The sequence below is a fragment of the Diplotaxodon limnothrissa genome, linkage group LG10, assembly GCF_057381915.1.
Source record: "Diplotaxodon limnothrissa isolate DT_005_m linkage group LG10, D_limnothrissa_male_GT1.1, whole genome shotgun sequence".
Taxonomy (NCBI): domain Eukaryota; kingdom Metazoa; phylum Chordata; class Actinopteri; order Cichliformes; family Cichlidae; genus Diplotaxodon; species Diplotaxodon limnothrissa.
Window position 1 is genome coordinate 35,554,062 of NC_140605.1, and position 17,878 is coordinate 35,571,939.

Consider the following 17,878-nt stretch of genomic DNA (forward strand, 5'->3'; position numbering starts at 1 on the left):
TAATTGCCTGAGTTTTACTGTCATTTGGGTTCCAAACATCAATAAAGGTTCAGTGGGTTCAAACATCCTGCTCTGGGTATTTATTCGTGTGTGTGTGTGTGTGTGTGTGTGTTAAAAGTTCATTTGAAGAGGAAGTGAAGCTGGTGCTGAGCCGACAGTCACAGAAGGATAAGAACGGAGTTCATCTCAGCTTAAATAACCTGCCACTTGTAGTATCAGCCAATCACATGACGGGCTCATTTTGCAGCGCAGACACGAGGTCAGAGGTGAATGTGCTGCACTCAGATGGCCTCCATAGACCAGTAGAGGAGCTTTACTGTCATGATGGCTACAACAGCATGTGTGATGATGTCAGATCAACATGGACCCTGACCTCCAGCAGCTCCTTGAATCCATGAAGGCTGAAAGCAGCTCCAGGCTGGTGATACTAGTGAAGTGTCAGCAGTGAAACAGGTTGCACTTTGACCTCTCAGGAAGCGTGAGGCTGTTTTCTGGGATCTGATTGGCCAAAAAGCTGCAGGTGAAGCTGACAGGGAGACGGAGATGAACCCTCTTCTTCTTTGGTCTCACTTGTATATTCAGCACTTTGGCGGAGTCTGCTTTCATTTCTGGTGTTCTGGTGACGCGTTATTTCGAGGTTACGCTTCCTGTCAGCACTGATGTGACCGCTGGGCGAGCTGCACTTCCTCTGACTGACCTCAGAGTGGCGCTGTCACCCTGCAGAAGCAACTGGGCGCTGCCTTTTGATTTAAAAAATATATGTATATCCTGAGGTTTTTGAATTCGGAGCTCTCTGTGGGTCCGTGAACGCGGCACAGGCGGATATCTTCGTGCTCTCAGCAACTGCAGTTTGTGGAGTTGGAGTCGGAGGGTGGAGGAGTGCGGAGCAGGCTGCGTGATTCTCTCTGTCCGGATCGATCACAGCTGATCAGATGGGATCGATGTGTTAGAGGTGCGTGGCGTTCACTTTCAGCTGATTTTAGTTGTTTATGAAACTTTCGGGGTTTAAACCGAGCGGGTGGGAAACCGAACAGCTGTGTGACCTCTGACCCTTTTAAACAAACGTTAATTAAAGTTCTCGCGGGAAGCAGCATGTGATTGCTGAAGCGGCAAAGTATCGATAGATCAGCGATGGGGTCACGTGCTGCTGTGTTTAAAACGCGGCGAAAAAGACTAGCTCAGCTGAGAGAGATGAGCACCGGGCCGTGAACGCCTCCTCCTTAATCAAACTCAGCTTTGTGCGTAAAACGATCAGATCAATAATCCCAGTCCTCACGGGAGAAGCACAAACCAGGCTTCACCTAAAACAGCCTCGTGTGCTCCGTTTTAGCTGCCAAACCACAGCCAGATAAATCTTCTAAAAGTGGCCGAAATTTGAATGGAGTCTGGTCTGGTTGTATTTGAGCAGATGTGTATTATTATATATAGTATTATATAATAATGAATGTGTGGGAAACCAGCCCTCAGTGTGTATGTACAGTGTTTTTGTTTGATGAAAATAGAACCAGAAAGTAAGAAGTTCACTTGAATAAACGCAGTCCTAAATTAGCCAAATTGTCAGTTTCCCACTCAGTGCTGTTCTCCTAAAATACAAAGATTGGGAGTTTCAGAATAAAATCTAACGTGAACACAGTTTGAATGAAGTCTGGTGTTGTTTGCTAAGTGTGTGTTCACAGGCACTGTGGTGCTGTTTGACGAGACAATGTCAGCTTTCAGAACATTTCATTGTGGTGCAGCTGATTGGCTGAGGGACTGATTATCTGCATGAACAGGTGTTTCCCGAAAGCGCTCGTGTCTTCGCACCCCGGGACAGCAGCTGCTGGAGACTCGTTAGTTTACAGATCGATCCATGATGAACATGCACCATCCACTCACCTGTCAGCGGCTCATACTCAACCACGCGTTTCAGTTTTTATTCTGAAAGGCTTCTTCTGCTTCCTCCTCAGATATGGCGTGTGTGTGTGTGTGGCTGGCAGGTGTGTGTCTGCTGAGCATGCGTGTTGAGGCTCATCATGGATTGGATAGAAGCCGTGACTACGCCCACCCAGAGCAGCATCATCATCATGTGGTGTCCACCAGCGACACAACCTCAGGTATGAAGCACTCTTATGTTCATGTGTATATGAATGATGTCAGCCACCTCTTATTTAACTGTTTACAAAACAAACCTTTATTTTTTAAACAAACCGGGGATCCTGATTACTTGTCAAATTAAAAGACTTCCTGTACCATCTTAGGATGTTGTAGATTACATTCATTTTAAATTAAAGTGGCTCAAAATACTGTTATTAATTATGCTAGAAGTCATCGTGATGGCAGAAAAATCCTGAATCATTCCCAGTCCGTTATAATTAGCTTGCTAACTACTTGTTAATCATGTTAGCCGTTATCGTAGAGAGTAAATGTTAGTTGTACATCTTTGCTGGAGAAAATTAACATTGTTTGATGATTTTAATACAAGTAACATCATGGTGAGGTTAGATAGCTAGCTGTTAGATCGCTATTCCACTTAAAACTCGTAGCTGACCATACTAGAGATTTTGGATGAATTAGCCTACCTTATCTACTCAGGACAGTACGTTTATTACATCAGGTAGCTTTTAACCCTTGTAATGTCCTCTGGATTCCCATACACCTGGGGTCATTTGACCTGAGGACAACACAAGGGTTAATATGACTGGGTTAGCAAGCATGCTAGTGTAGCTAACATTAGCTAGAATAAAGATGGCTAATAATCCGTCCATGAGTCGACTCCTGTCCTAACTGACCAGGGCTTCATTAAATAACACCTGTTTTTTTCCAGGTCATACTAACTAATGCTAGCTTACTGGCTAATGCGAGAAAATTGCTTGATACCCAGCAAGGTTACCTTTGCTGCTACATTGCTACCTGTTTTGCTAAGGTTAGTTCAAAATGCTAACTGAACCCAAATCAGTTTTTTTGTGCTTACATGACCTGAAACTCATGAGGTGTTTCCTGAGCTCAAGGCTATTGGCTCATGGACTTCCAATCAAGACTTCTCTTTTAGGGTCACCCCCTTGCTGGACATTAGAAAGCTTGCAGACACTGAAAAACTGGCTTCAATTTTCAGATGTGAAAGCTACGTCCATCTTTTATAAGCAGTCTGGACCTGCCCCTCTGCAGGTTTTCAGGATCAGGCCAATCATAAGAATGTGGGCTTTTAAGGAGGGGTGCCTTAAAGAGACGGGAGCTAAAGCAGCCAGTTTCAGACAGCAGATCTACAGATCTGAGAACAGGCCTGGTAACAAGCAGAATAAGCCCCCTCCATTTAAACAACTGCTTGTGGAGTTTGACGTGTCAGTGGTTGAGGTTTTCTCCGAGGGTCATGTCTAGTCTGACCAGAGGACAAACGATGATCTGCTGCTCGCTCTTCCGTTGGTCATGTAAAGCAGCGGCGTTCTGTCATCGTAGTATGAGATGTCTTCATCAAGCATTGGCAGTTATTCAGAGCCGTCTCCGGCATGCTGAGACAAGCCAGCACGCTGCAGTCAGTGTTTCAGGACAACACGAAGAGGCGAGAGTTATTTCACGGGCTGACAGAGGTGACGTGACGCTCAGCTATTGTTGCCAAAGACGGCGGCACTTCCTGTGTGCGGTCAGCGTGTTTGTGGGTGTTCTTCATAGGAACCAAACAGCAAGACGGTGTGTGTGTGTGTGTGTGTGCGTGCGTTGTCTCAGAGCTGTGCAGCACTGATAGCGTGGGAGCTAGCCGTTGGCAGCTCACCACAGCTTCCTGAAAATGACAAGCTAACAGTGTCAAAGGAAGCAGGGTGACAGATAGGCTCCGCCCACAGCCTGATCGCGGACAGGAAGTAGAGATGGTGAGGATGGAGGAGAACGTGCTCCGGTCCTATGAGAAAACTGAGAGCCTGAAGGTGTTTCAGCTCCACAGGCAGTGATGGTGGTAATAAGGCAGCTGTTACACTTAATGCGTTTGCAGAAGCTGTGCAGGATGCATGATGGGAAGTGTAGTGACTGTGTAACTTTGACTCGACCTCCATCCTCATTATTCCCAGTCATCCGAGTATTTCCGTCCTCACAGCTGCTCGTCTTAAGCCTCAGACGCCGGCGCTCTTCACCTCGTCCCGGTCTTCTTCTGTGGTGTCACTGCTAATGACAGAAAACCTGAGCTTGTGTGTCTGTGTGTGTGTCTGTGTGTGTGTCAGTGCGTGTCTGTGTGCGTGTGTCTGTGTGTGTGCGTGTGTGTGTGTGTGTCTTTCATTGTGTGTGTCTGTGTGTGTCAGTGTGTGTGTGTGTGTGTGTGTGTGTGTGTGTCAGTGTGTGTGTGTGTGTGTGTGTGTGTGTGTGTGTTTGTCTGTGTGTCAGTCAGTGTGTGTGTGTGTGTGTGTGTCTGTGTGTGTCAGTGTGTGTGTGTGTGTGTGTGTGTGTGTGTGTGTGTCAGTGTGTGTGTGTGTGTGTGTGTGTGTGTGTGTGTTTCAGTGTGTGTGTGTGTGTTTGTCTGTGTGTCAGTCAGTGTGTGTGTGTGTGTCCTCACAAGTGACTGTTGGTTCTCACAAGTATAGTAAAATGCAGATTTCGGTCCTCACAAAGATGAGGGGACACACACACACACACACACACACACACACACACACTGACTGACACACAGACAAACACACACACACACTGAAACACACACACACACACACTGACACACACAGACACACACAATGAAAGACACACACACACACACAGACACACACAATGAAAGACACACACACACACACACACACACACACACACACACACACACACACAGACTCTCGGAGGCTGAAATGACCAAATGCAGTCATGAACTTTTCACTGCTGTCATGTTTGGTGACGATCAGACGCTAGCTGCTAGCAGAGGCTAACAGGAAGTGAGTGTGGCACTTTCAGTTGCTCCCTACTTCCTCGTAGTCGTCGTTCATGTGAACATGAGTTGTTGTGTGATGTTGTTTGGTGGAAACAGAAAGAATAATGAATCACAGACGGAGATGAAACAGCCACAGAGCCTGAAACTGTTACAGAAAGACTGAAAGTAGATTTAAAGGCAGACCTAAAATAACTTCCTGCGGGACGCGTCTCCGTTCTGTGACCCAAACAAAGATGGCAGGTGCGAGCGATGAGTGTTTACTCTTCGTGCAGCTGTCTCTGGCTGCGTGTGGCGTGGTCACTCTAGAGCTGAACTGAAACCAGGACAGGAAGTCACACGTGGATGATACCTGAGCAGCAGGAGGTCAGTCAGAGACGTTGTGTGCCTGCAAAGATGGAGGGAAACGTTTTTACAGGCTCATTTTAATAAAGTGTCACTCGATGTTGTGTTTGACCCCCGATGACCTCTGACCACCGCAACAGCACGCACGGTGGGCGGGGATTGTCCCGGCTGTGACTCAGTGACGGATGTTTCCTCTCGTAGATCTGTGCGCGATAGACCAGCAGCTCTGCGAGGACGAGAACTCTCTGCTGAGCTTCGAGGCGATCCGCAGCATCCACAAGCTGATGGACGACGACGCCGACGGCACGGTGGACGCGACCGAGACGGACGAGGTGAGACACGAGGCTCCGAAAGCTTCACGCGTGCACGCGGGCTCAGACTCTAACTGTGAGCTGCTCTCAGTTTCTCAGGGAGGATCTGAAGGATCACAACCCCAAAGCCAAACACAGCAGCTTCCACCGAGCCGACGCCCACATCAGCGTGGAGGACATGTGGAACGCCTGGAAGAGCTCCGAAGGTGGGTGTGAGCGAAGGAGCACCATCACCTCCCCTCCAACCAGGCTCGAGCACACGCGCACACCAGCACACGCGCCAGTTAAAGATGTGCGGTGTACTTCCCTGTCTGACCCCATCAAAATAAAAGCTGCAGTTAAAATCAGCAGGTGTGAAGGCAGAAAGGAAACGATGAGGGGAAAAATGCTGCCTCGACTTCCTGCTCAGTTTGTCAGCAACAAAAACACAACGTTTGTCAAACTCTATTTTTGGAGGAGAGGCTGGAGTTAAAGCCGCCATCACTCGGCGACACTGACAGTTTCCTGTTTGTTTACACATGCCGGCTGCTTCAGGTGTGTTTACTGTGTTTTCAGTCTACAACTGGACGGTGCAGCAGGTGGAGGACTGGCTTGCCAGCGTCGAGCTGCCTCAGTACAGCGAAAGCTTCAGGAGACACCAGCTGGACGGCCAAGCGCTGCCCAGGTAACCACGACGATCTTTATTTAACACAGACGCTCGCCGTGAGTCAGCAGTAACACGGAGACACTGATCCTGACCCGTCCTCAGCTGCGAGGTCACAAAGTTCAGCACGTTTTAGTGTAAACATTCAGAGCGCGATGTGTGTGTCTGCTGTGTGTTTCCACTTCCTGCAGGTTGGCGGTGAAGAACGCGACCCTGACCGTGTCCGTGCTGAAGATTTTAGACCGGAGTCACGCTCAGAAGCTGCAGCTCAAAGCTCTCGACATCGTGCTGTTCGGGCCGCCGCCAGGTGTGTGTGCACCAACGTGTGCATGTGCGCGTGTTTCTGCGCGTGCTGCTGGTGTGTAATGTCTGTGTGTCTGCAGGCCAGCAGAGCCGCTGGAAGGACCTGGTGCTGGGTCTGTCCATCCTGATGGCGCTTGGCGGCTGCTGGTTCGCCTACGCCCAGACCCGGAAGTCCAGAGACGACCTGGGGAAGCTGGTGAAGGACCTGGAGAGCCTGCAGAGGGCGGAGCAAAGCCTGCTCGACCTGCAGGAGAAGTACGTCCTCCAGCACCACGCCCACACTCAGCTGATGGTCTATAGACTGTATATAAAAGATGGTAGCAGGCAACATTAGCATTTTAGCCACCATGTTGTGTTTTGGGGGGGGGGGGTTGTGACAAGAGGGTGGAGTTACAGACTGTACGCAGGTACCTGCTGACCTGTAACATCCAATTAAAATCCTTCCTCTAAACCAGGGGTGTCCAACTGCAGGCCTCGGGGGCCGGTGTCCTGCAGGTTTTAGATCTCACCCTGGGTCAGCACTCCTGAATCACATGATTAGTTCGTTACCAGGCCTCTGGAGAACGTCAAGACATGTTTTCATTTAGCCCTTTAAATCAGCTGTGTTGGATCAAGGACACATCTAAACCCTGCAGGACACCGGCCCTCGAGGCCTGCAGTTGGACACCCCTGCTCTAAACCGTTAACTGAACAGCAGCCACGTTATGGGTTTATTTGACAGCACAAAGACGGCCCAGAGGACCAGAGGTGAACTAGCACGCAGCTAGCAGCTGCAGCCTGTCATCAAACAGGCCACGCCCCCAGCAGTGGCTCTGTGTTTTGGCAGGTTGTTTAAAAAAGTCCAGAGAAAAAACAGAGCAGCTCGTTTTATTATAACTGTGACAGCACAAGGAAGCAACCTGTGTGTGTGTGTGTGTGTGTGTGTGTGTGTGTGTGTGTGTGTGTGTGTGTGTGTGTGTGTGTGTGTGTGTGTGTGTGTGTGTGTGTGTGTGTGGACAGCCTCTGCAGAGGTGTCCTGTCTGAAGTCCTTTTATGGGCATGAGTGCCCAGCAGCTCACTCTGCGCGCGCGCGCGCACACACACACACACACACACACACACACACACACACACACACACACACGCTGTAACAGCGATCACATTGCAGATCAAAGTGATAGCGTTGCCATGGCAGCAAGCAGTTATCTTGATAGTAATCGTGTGTTTGTTTTATAAAGTCAGCTGCTCTCCACACGCTGCAGACTCCAGCTGTTCCTTATAAAGCTCCAGATGTTTGCAGGTCTGGACCTTCTTCACGAGACAGACGAGCTTCCTGTGTGGATGCAGCGACGCGTTCGCTGGCCGTGGTTCTCGGTGACGTTGCTCCTGCTCACTGTGTGCTCTCACTAGTCTCACTAGTGGACGACTCGCACAGTCTCTCATAGAGCCGGGGGGGCTGTGAAGCACAGCCAACCCCACGCCCTCCAACATGCAGCTGCTCCTCCTTGATCCTGGTTCTGCTGTTCGTGTTAAAGAGGAGTTCTTCCTCCCCCCTGTCTCTGATTGCTTCTCAGAAGGGGCTTCAGAGCACACTCACACTGTCATTATCCTCACTGCTCCTGTGTGAGCTTATACCAGGAGTTAAAACACACACAGCTGTTATTACTGTTGTTGCTACTTTTACACACTCAGCTGATCTGCTGGGATCAATTGAAGCATCGGCTCTGTTTCCTGTCTGAAATCCCCCAGCTGCTGTCTGTTTGTCCTCTCTCCAAAAATAGCCCCCCCCCCCCAACACACACACACACACACACACACACACACACACACACACACACACGTCTCCTCAGGTGGAAGAACAGCGCCTCCTGCTGCCATCAGTGATAACTGAAGGCAGCAGCTTCTTTGTGTTGCTGCGCTGGCATGCGGAAGTCATCAGTCACATGACAGGAAGTCAAGCTTCTTAATTGTGAACATTTTCCAGATTCTATTTATTTTTTTTATGACTAAACAGTAAAATGAGTAAGAAATTCCACAGGTTAATCATCAATAAAAGTCAATAAGGAAATGGGTCGGTTAGGAAATAGTAGAGTAGGAATAAAAACAGTTTCATTCTAAAAGTTCAGCGCTCTGAACCTGCTGACCTCACTTCCTGTGCTAACAGGAAATGCTGATCTCCTTCATAACGACGTGGCTGTGGGGCCGTGAGGAGAGTCAGATGTGAGCTTCAGCAAATCTGCGACATGCAGACATGAAGTTTCAGTTTCTTCAGTTTTTATTTGGGATTTTTGCCATTTCTGTGAGGGACCATCAAAGTTACCCTTCATCAGAGCCTCTGCTCCAGCTCCTCACAGCTGCAGGCTGCCCTCAGTTTGTGGGCTCGACACACTGAGAACATCGTCAAAGTCCAACTTCTTCCACTGATCCAGGAGCAGTTTGGTGACAGCCTGTGAGTTTTCCAATCTGCTGGAGCTCCTGTCCCACAGCATAGCCACAAGTATCATTATTATTAAATTAATGTTTTGCAAACTCCCAGATCTGAATCTGATCCAGAACGTGTTGTCGTTGCATGAGAAGCCAGCTAACCTCAGCTGAGCCTTTCAGGTTGGCGTGTTTTGACGATTCTTAAACATCACTCGAACGCTCATCTCCGTAAATGTCTTTGACTCTGTGGAAATGGGACACGGGTGGAAAGTGGTGACGCCGTTTTAACCCGACGTGTTGCTGCTCTCGTTGTTTTTTCATGGCAGGCTGCAGCAGGCTCAAGAGGAGCAGCGCTGCGTCCAGGTGGAGAAGGTGAAGGTGGAGGAGGAGCTGAGGAACGAGATCAACTCGGCCAAGGAGGAAGCTCTGCGGCTTCGTGAGCTGCGAGAGGGAAACAAGAACGAGCGGAGCCGGCAGAAATATGCCGAGGAGGAGCTGGAGCAGGTGGGGCCGTTTAAAACACCGCCCGTCCGTCCCTCCATCAATTCATCGGCTCATCTTTGTTCTGTGTTCACCGCAGGTCCGCAAGGTGCTGAAAAAGGCAGAGCGGGAGCTGGAGTCACGAGTCCACTGGACCCCGCCGGAGGCGCTGCAGAAGTGGCTGCAGCTGACGCACGAAATCGAAGTTCAGTATTACAACATCAAGAAACAGAGCGCTGAGCGGCAGCTGCTACAGGCCAGAGAGGGGGTGAGTGAAGCAAAGATAATTGGCTTAAATTTAACGTTTCTCTGATGGACGTCTCTCAGGGACACTTCCTGCTGTGGAAAATGGCCAAAAAGCAACTTTCCAGAAAGCAAAAACCATCCCTGAGCCCCTTCAAGGTCGTCTCCAGGACCTCTGGAGCTGCTTCTACTTTCAGATCTGTCTGGAAGACCTGCTCTGATGTCCTGCAAACATCAAATTCTTAGTCAGCAAGTGTCCAAACCTGACAAACCTGTTGGTGTCCTCTGGGTCGTTCATGGTGAGTTCATCAGTCAGGGAGAGACGGGGACATCCTGATGCATGAGGGAAGCGGTCAAGCCCACTGATGCCTTTCAAGAAAAGCTGGAGCTGACTCGTCCAAATTTTGTTTTATACAGAAACAGGGCCTGAGCAGAAACACAGGACTTTAATAAGTCTGAAAGTGGATATTTACGAGTGTAATACGAACCAAAATTTTGTATCATGTTTGGTTTAGACGCACTATGAGAGCTGAAAGCGGAAGTCGTCCAGGCTCTTTAGTCTGGTTTGACAGTGTGTTTCCTGCAGCAAAATCCTTCATTATCCTCAAATACTTCCTGGAAAATAGTTATAGTTAATTAGTTATTAGTTAAAAATAGTTGGGGGCTTATCCGGGATTGAGCCAACAGTTTACAACATGCATTTAGCTTTCTTTCCTAAACGGGAGCTGAGGTGACTACTGTGGAAGTCCTGACTGATAAAGAGTTGATGTCAAATATTCAAGCTGAGGGTCACTGTTGAGACTCTGGAAGAGGTCAGAGCGGGACTTCCATGGGGAGATGGCCTTGAACGCACCTCACACATGATACAGGAACCATATCGGGATCCTCATCATTTCTACATTTTGTCATTTTGATGTTATCCTGACTGTGAGATAAACAAGCTAAAGCACACATGATGAAGACGCTGTCATGAGATTTGAGCTAAGATTTATAGATTTGTAGGAGCAGCACCGTAAACTGCACAGAATCGATATATTCTGATATTGGTTTACCATTACGGTGAGAAAAAACACACACTAACATTGATGATGATGATGATGAGGCTGGTGTTTCAGGCAGAGAAGATCAAGAAGAAGAGGAGTTCTCTGTTCGGCACGTTTCACGTGGCTCACAGCTCCTCGCTGGATGACGTCGATCACAAGATCCTCTCCGCCAAGTGAGTAAGCGCAAAGCCTGCAGTTCCTCTGATGTCCAGCGGAGGCAGCAGTGAGTCGGTGCTCATAGACTCCCATGTTAAACTTTACAGCAGAAACAAACATGCTTGCAGCCTGATACACAAACTGTTTGGTCTATGTAGATTATTTTTCTAAATAACCTGTTTTAAATTAAATTAAGGCTTAGAATTGGCATTTGGAGGGGCGTGGCCTGCTTGATGGACAGGTGACTGTGGAGTCCCTGAACTATTCTTTCTGTATAAATATTCCTGTTTCTTTCCTCTGTGCTCACTCTGTGGGACATATATTTGCTGATGCGTCCTGTTACACGCGCACCTGTGTTACCTGCACAGGTAGCTTATTTTGCTTCTCTTCCTCCTCAGACAGGCCCTGGCTGAGGTGACAGCGGCGCTGCGGGAGAAGCTGCACCGCTGGCAGCAGATCGAGTCTCTGACGGGCTTCTGTTTGGTCACCAATCCAGGCCTCGGTGCGCTAGCCACCGCCCTCAACCTGGACCCGTCCTTCCTCGGGCTGCGACCTCCGACCCCTCAGCACCTTCTCCTTTCTGATGACCTAGATGACATGGACGAGGACATCCTTTCTCCGGGGACGCTGCAGTGTAAGTCTGCTCTGTGACGTCATCACAGTAACCCTGAGTCAGTTTAACTAGCAGTTGGAAAGTCGGCTGTGATCCTGAGTTAGCTTAGTTAAGCTAACTCAGGATCACTTTGATGGCTCTTAACCTGCTGCCTTTTGCAGATCAGCTGATCTCTACACTCAGAACAAAGATTTGGATGTTCTGATTCATACACTTTTGCTCTCTGATCATTTCGTTAGAATGAAATCTTAAGGTGAAGTCCTGAATTAAGAACAGTGGAACTTTCCTTCAACTCTTCTTCTTCTTCAGAGTCACATGATGCAACAAAAACACAAACCCTAAACTTCAGAGTTAATCATTACTTACCTTCTCTCAGCTCACCTGTGGTCCCCTCTCTGTCTCCGCCTCCTCCTCTGATTGGTCTTATTTTCTTGCCGTCTCTTGATTGGCTCCTTCCAGACGCAGCGTGGCAGATGGACCGGCGAGTCAGCGACCTCTGGCCCCTGAGTGGCATCGCAGACACCCAGTCAGCGTGGAAACAATCCGGTTGGCCTCACCCCTTCCTTAGCCTTCCTCTCTTCTGATTGGTTCATACCTCTGTACAAACCCAACCAATCAGCACCTAAAACACATTTAAGATCCTTTAAAGCATTTCAAAGGAAACCTGATCAGAGGAAAAATTCAGAATAATTTTTCTTCATTCCTGCAAAGTCTGAATAATCTTTTTCAATCAGACACAGAGGTATTGATCAGTCGTGCAAAGACGTTCACATGAACACAGATTCTTTTTCTTTGAAGTGCATTTTACTATAGAAAGTTTTCCTTTAATCAAGGAAGTTAGATCCTTGATTAAATGTCAGAATATTAAACAGTTTGACTGCGTAACACACGGGAGCTGCTGCCTGTTCCACCTGAAACTGATGTTACAATGTAACTATAGGCAGGAATGTAACTATAGGGGTATGATTGTAGCTGAAATACAGTTTGTGCACGCAGCAATAAAGTTTGTTCACTCAAAGTAAGCTTTTCTTCGCTCAAAATAAATTTTTCCTCAAAATGCAACACTTGCACCTGCAATTGTTTTATGTGCGCTCAGAATAGTGGCACAAAAATAAGGCCTTACTAAATGGGCAACATTAATATTCAGATTTGAATCTGAATATTTTTTAACTTCTTTTAAAATCGGTAAGTTTATTACGTTTGGCACTAATGATTTTTAGTTACTGTGTCAAAATATTAAACCGGGTCAGTGTCCCTGTGAACGCCTCGTCGAGTGTTTCTCTTCTTCCTCCTCATCTTCTTCCTCCCCGTGTGGTTGGACATTCAAACTTCAGTTTGTTCTTCTGCTTTTTCTCTGAAGTCCCGGAGCCCTCACTTCATTTTAATAACCTGCTTCTGCCTCTTCCTTTCACTAACATCCACTTTAATAGCAGCTGATGTTTTGTAACTCGGCTGGACTGTGACGTCAGTTCATGCAGCAAAAGCTTGAAAAACACAAAAAAAATTGCTTGTAGAAAAATAAAATGAGCTCAGGTTGAACGACAGAAGAGCTCAAAGAAGAAACATGAAAAATGTTCTGAAAGCTGAAGAAAACACCGGATTTTATTTTGAAGGTTTGGCTGCTAAATTTCAAAATACAAGCACATTTTTCTGCCTTTTCTTTGACCCTTTTTAGTTTAAAACTGCTTTCTTCTATTTGTGAGCTGAATTTATTTTGGTTTCCAAAATAAGAGTCTCATTTGTAACTCTACACTCTCTTTGTCCTGCAGCTCAGAGTGTGATGCCCCTGCGACAGAGGATCGGAGACCCCGCCCTGAACACTTTCAGCTCTCAGAGGTTGGTTGAAGGGCGGAGCTTGGTTCCACAGGAAGGACGTGACCCGTTCACATCGTGCCGCCCTCCCAGCGGCCGGCAGAATCGCAGCCGCTCCATTGGCCACCTGGAGTTCCCCCCTGTGCCTCCCCCTTCTCTCTCCTCCGCCCTGTCTCACCCCTCCCTCAGCCCCACCTCCTCTTCTCACCCCCCCACCTTCTCCTGCTCTCCTCCACCTTCTGACTCTTCTTCATGCGCTGAGGGCACCGCCCACTTTTCTGCTCTGTTCCTCCGTTCTTCCCATTTCCACTCTGCGGAGGCGACGTCCAGCCTCCCGCCTGGAGGGGGCGCTGTGACAAGTCAAGCGCAGCGCTGTCGCTCCAGCAGCTTCCGGTATTTTTCTCTGCATGACTGTTTTCCAAACCTGATGCACTAACGAGACCGAAGCAGTCGAATCAGTGGGCCTCGCTCGGTTTGAGATAATTTATGAGACTCGCCGGTTCGAGTTCAAGTTTTAGTTTGAATTCTCAGGTGGTCAAAAGTGAAGGACATGCAGAGGGCTGTTGTGAGCAGGCCTGCAGGTGATCTGTGGGGACGCCTAAAGGGAGCAGCTGATAGAAGAAGGGAAGGTTGTCAAAGTATATTAGAGTTTGGAATCCATCGTATTGGGAGGTTCAGGAGGAACCACATGGACGCCGTCCTGGCTGTAGAACAGTGAAGCTTCTCTTTAACCTCGTGGTTCTTCTGGCCGTGTTGCAGGTGTCTGCAAGTACAGCCTGCTTCTGTTTAGGGGACTCGGTGAAGGTGTTCAGATGTACCTCAGGTGGTGTTCAAAGCTGTGAAGTTGACATGTGACCAGATTGGAGCTTTGTCTGTATTTCTGGTCAAAAGCAGCTGCTGCTGGACCAGATGTGGTTCACTCGACTTGGTCAGAGTGTAGTCCTCAGCACCTGCTGGAGCGCTTTCTTTCAGAGTTTAAAGTATAGTAGTGCTCAGGGTCGACAGTAATTGAAAGTTGTTGAACCCTGGAAAGGTTGTTAGGCCATCCAGTCGATGTGTTTGTGGACTTGCTGAGGACTTGCGAGCTCACCTGGTGTGACCAGAGTGTCCACACCTTTGGAAAATGCTGGGGTTGCCTGTTGTATTCAGCCCTGTGACGTTTATCGACTGGAGCTCAAAGCGTAGGTCGTCCTTTTAGGAACTTTAGAACCGTGTTTCTGTTTGAGAAACCAAGTTATGCTTAAGTATCTCCAGATTTTAAGTTGTCTTTTGTTTTTTCTTTTTTTTATATGGTGGAATAGTCGTCTGGGTTGGAGGAGTGTTGTTGCCCCAAGCACTGACAACAGATTGGAAGGTGGAGGTGAGGTGGACCTTTGGATTGTTTAGTCCCATCAGTTTTGTGGGAACTGGACGATGGCAAAGAGAGAACTGTGGGAGAACATGAAGCTGGTTGATCTGTGTTTCTACCCTCTGCAGCTGAAGGCTGGTCACTAGGCTCTTGATGCAAACATGGATATAATCCTTCAACAGAACCCTTTGTTATTTATTTATTTATTTATTATTTATTACCCTTTGTTCATAGTTGCTTCAAACACTGGCCTCAAAGGTGCTGTGAGATTACTCCAGCAAGCAGTGCACCAGTTGGTGGTCTTTGGTTGTCAGGTTGCTGATTGTCTCGACTGGTGTATGTGCGCCTTTTGTTGAAGATGTTTAGAAGCTTTAACATGTTGAGTGGAGCCACTGCTCCTTTAGATGTTGGGATTGATTCATCAGGATGTCTGTTTGGTGTCTTATTCCCAACGATCCCGGGAAAACGTTGCTGCCTTCGTGGCCCAACCTCAGATAAATGGATGAAGACTCTTAAATGTTTTGAATTTAATTTTAGGATCTTCTACGGGCGTTCTTTAGTTCTTAGAGTTAGTATCCAAGAGTTTTGAGGACTTTCTCTGAATTTGTTTCCTTTGACTGATTTCCTTCCAAACCTCAACAGTTCAGGTTGAGAGTTTAGGTAAGAAGAGATCAGGGGTGCTTAAAGAGAAAGCTTTTGATGAATGAGGCCCAATGTTTCACTGTTTCCTGCAGAGTTTCCTACTCTGTTATTAACATTTATGTTCTTTCCGGTTGTATCTTTCAGGGTCTCTGTGGTTTGCTGTTTCCCTCTAACTTTGCCTTTACCTTCTACTTAACAGAAAACATCCTCATTCAAAGCTTCTGCTTTACGAACTCGTTATTTTCCTGCTCTGCAGTAATAAATGCACGAGTCAGTCGTTTCTGTGTCGGCGCCACGTTTCCACCAGTCCGAGAACCAGTCATTACATATGAACACGTAGCAGGAGGCGGTTTCTTCTGTTCATCGTCCATGTTTCTAATAAGACTGCAGCGATTCAGACACGAGCGCACATGTTTACAGCGTCGTGCTGACAGCTAAGTTACGGCAGGCGGTCACCGATGTGTCGACCATGACTGCAGCGGTCTGTGTACTCAGTTATTCCAGCCATGGCTGTCAAACTGCAGCTCAGAGGTGGATTCTGATTTTTAAAAATGGTGGCTAAGAAGCTCGAGCAGTCGACCAATCATCTGCAGCTTCACCGAGACGCTCTGTCACCAGCGTCTCGGTGAAGAGTCTCAGCAGTCGTGACGTTCACGCAAACCATCGTTTCTGATCTTCTCTTTCAGGGACATCATGAACCGCTCAGACTCTGACTCCGCCCTCCCGCAGTCTCACAGCGACCCCCGAGGTCAGCACAGCTCAAAGTCCTTCCTCCTGACGTCCAGGCTCCACCCACTGCAGGACCCGGGCTCCAGGCTGGGTATGGGAGGTGGAGGAGGAGGTCTAGAGAAGAGCTCCAGCCTCGGGGAGCTGAGGGGCATCTCTGCTTCCGTCCTCGCCTCCGCCTGCTCCACTCGCTCCCTCTGCATCACATCGGACGCTACAGACGGAACCGCCGTCTTCTCGTCGTCCACCTCTTCCAGCTCATCAGGTAGCGCCCGGGGGGCGGGGCTCCAGGTTCCCACCAGAAAGGGCGGCACGGAGGAAGACGCCGGCGAGGATAGCGAGTCGTCCGGCAGCCGAAGGAGAAACGCCTTTAACAAGCTCTTCAAGAAGAAACATGGACGTTACTGAGCATCACGCCAGGAACCCAAACGCTTTACGCTGCCGCTGGTTTCCCTCGTGTCTCTGCATGACAGCGAAGATCAGACCTTACATACCACCAAAGAAAAGACGAGGAGGAGCCGAAACAGGGACGACCAGACCAACCATCAGCCCCAGTCCAGCAAACTAACACCAACATCGGCTCCCAGAGTATTTAAATGCTGTTGTAGTGGTACTTTTACTGCAGTGAAGTCACTGCAGGAACTGCATCCTGTGTAAAAAGCTGTTTGTGAGTTGATGACATTATTGTCATGTTTTCACGATGTTACCAAAGAAATATCACGGTTTTGTTTTTTCCTCTGAAAGTGCCTCAGAAGTCCAAAATCTGCTGTGAGGCAGACTGTGGTTTGTGATGAAGATGCCCCAGAGCACTGCAGTGACTGAGCCTCACCTGTACGGAGGCCTGAAGCTGCCAGACTAAACAGAGTCATGTAAACAGCTCAGTGAATAGAATATTTCTGCCTTTAAATGTACCAAAAATAATAAATGTTGTGGTCTTAAAGGACATCTGCTGGTTCTCTGGGAGCGTTCACACCTGCGTCTGTTCAGCCTGTTTAAATGAAGCTGGTTGTCAATTTGGAGTCATAAATGACCTTTAGAATAACTTTGAATCATTCCTGATGTAGTCTTTTATCTACTGATAACATACAAACGGGTTATTTTGTGCTAACAGCATTTATTATTTCAGATTATTTCATTTTTTCTCATTGTTGTGGAAGAACATGAAAATGAGTGCAAACACCTTTAATAATCTATTAATCCATTTATAATTTTTGCCTCATAACTTTTGCACTGTCCACTTCCTGCTGTGACAAAACAAATTTCCCACGTGTGGGACTAATAAAGGTTATCTTATCTTATCTTATCAGTTCACTGATCTGAGGGACAGGCGAGTGTTTAACCAGCAGGGGGCAGCACAGAGCACAGCCTGTACAGAAGCATTAGACTTTCCAAAGGCTATGATTTACAGGTGTTTCCTAAATGCATCAAATGGCCACCGGATGATTTTGGAGGGAGAAAGTTTTCACAGGTCAAGGTTCCACCTTCAATGATGCCAGACATGTTGGTGTTCTGATTAAAGATGGCAGCATGACCGCCTTTAACAACCAGCCAATAGGAAAGCAGCTTGAAATGACGCTCTGCCCAATGGAAGTCAAATGTTTAACATTAAAGATGGAAACAGGAATCTTTGGTTTATTTGTGCTGGCAGACTGTATGATTGGTCGTCCAGCTGTTACCATGACAACACCTAGGATGATACAGAAAGGGTCCAAAACATCAGTGCGTTCATAGGAGCAAAGCCTGTGACTAGTTTCTCCATACAGGAAGTGCCTTGAAGCTGTCATCACCAACAACTCGTCAGTTCTCATCACCTCGCACGCTTTGTATTGTGAGGTAAAGACTCCACAAGAACACAGAGAAAACCCAAACAATCAGATGATGTCCCACGATTAAGCGCTGGGCGACAGTAGGAGGGGAAAACTCCAGCAGAACCAGGC

The 17,878-nt window shown here is 47.8% G+C and overlaps 1 protein-coding gene across 3 annotated transcripts; it reads left to right on the forward strand.

Moving 5' to 3' along the window:
* Nucleotides 1-832: 832 nt before the first annotated feature.
* On the forward strand, nucleotides 833-16,945 carry stim1b (stromal interaction molecule 1b). 3 transcript variants are annotated; one of them, XM_085364188.1, is made up of 14 exons: nucleotides 833-952; nucleotides 1,947-2,093; nucleotides 5,420-5,550; nucleotides 5,621-5,735; nucleotides 6,085-6,193; nucleotides 6,364-6,479; nucleotides 6,556-6,730; nucleotides 9,205-9,382; nucleotides 9,459-9,626; nucleotides 10,717-10,817; nucleotides 11,199-11,434; nucleotides 11,873-11,959; nucleotides 13,183-13,249; nucleotides 15,902-16,945. In XM_085364188.1, the coding sequence occupies exons 2-14, from the start codon at nucleotides 1,949-1,951 to the stop codon at nucleotides 16,347-16,349; spliced, it is 2,076 nt and encodes a 691-aa protein (XP_085220314.1). In that variant the 5' UTR covers nucleotides 833-952; nucleotides 1,947-1,948; the 3' UTR covers nucleotides 16,350-16,945. The 3 variants fall into 3 exon arrangements, with proteins under 3 accessions (XP_085220314.1, XP_085220313.1, XP_085220315.1); XM_085364187.1 differs by lacking the exon at nucleotides 11,873-11,959 and having other exon boundaries at nucleotides 13,183-13,618; XM_085364189.1 differs by lacking the exon at nucleotides 11,873-11,959.
* The last annotated feature ends 933 nt before the right edge of the window (nucleotides 16,946-17,878 follow it).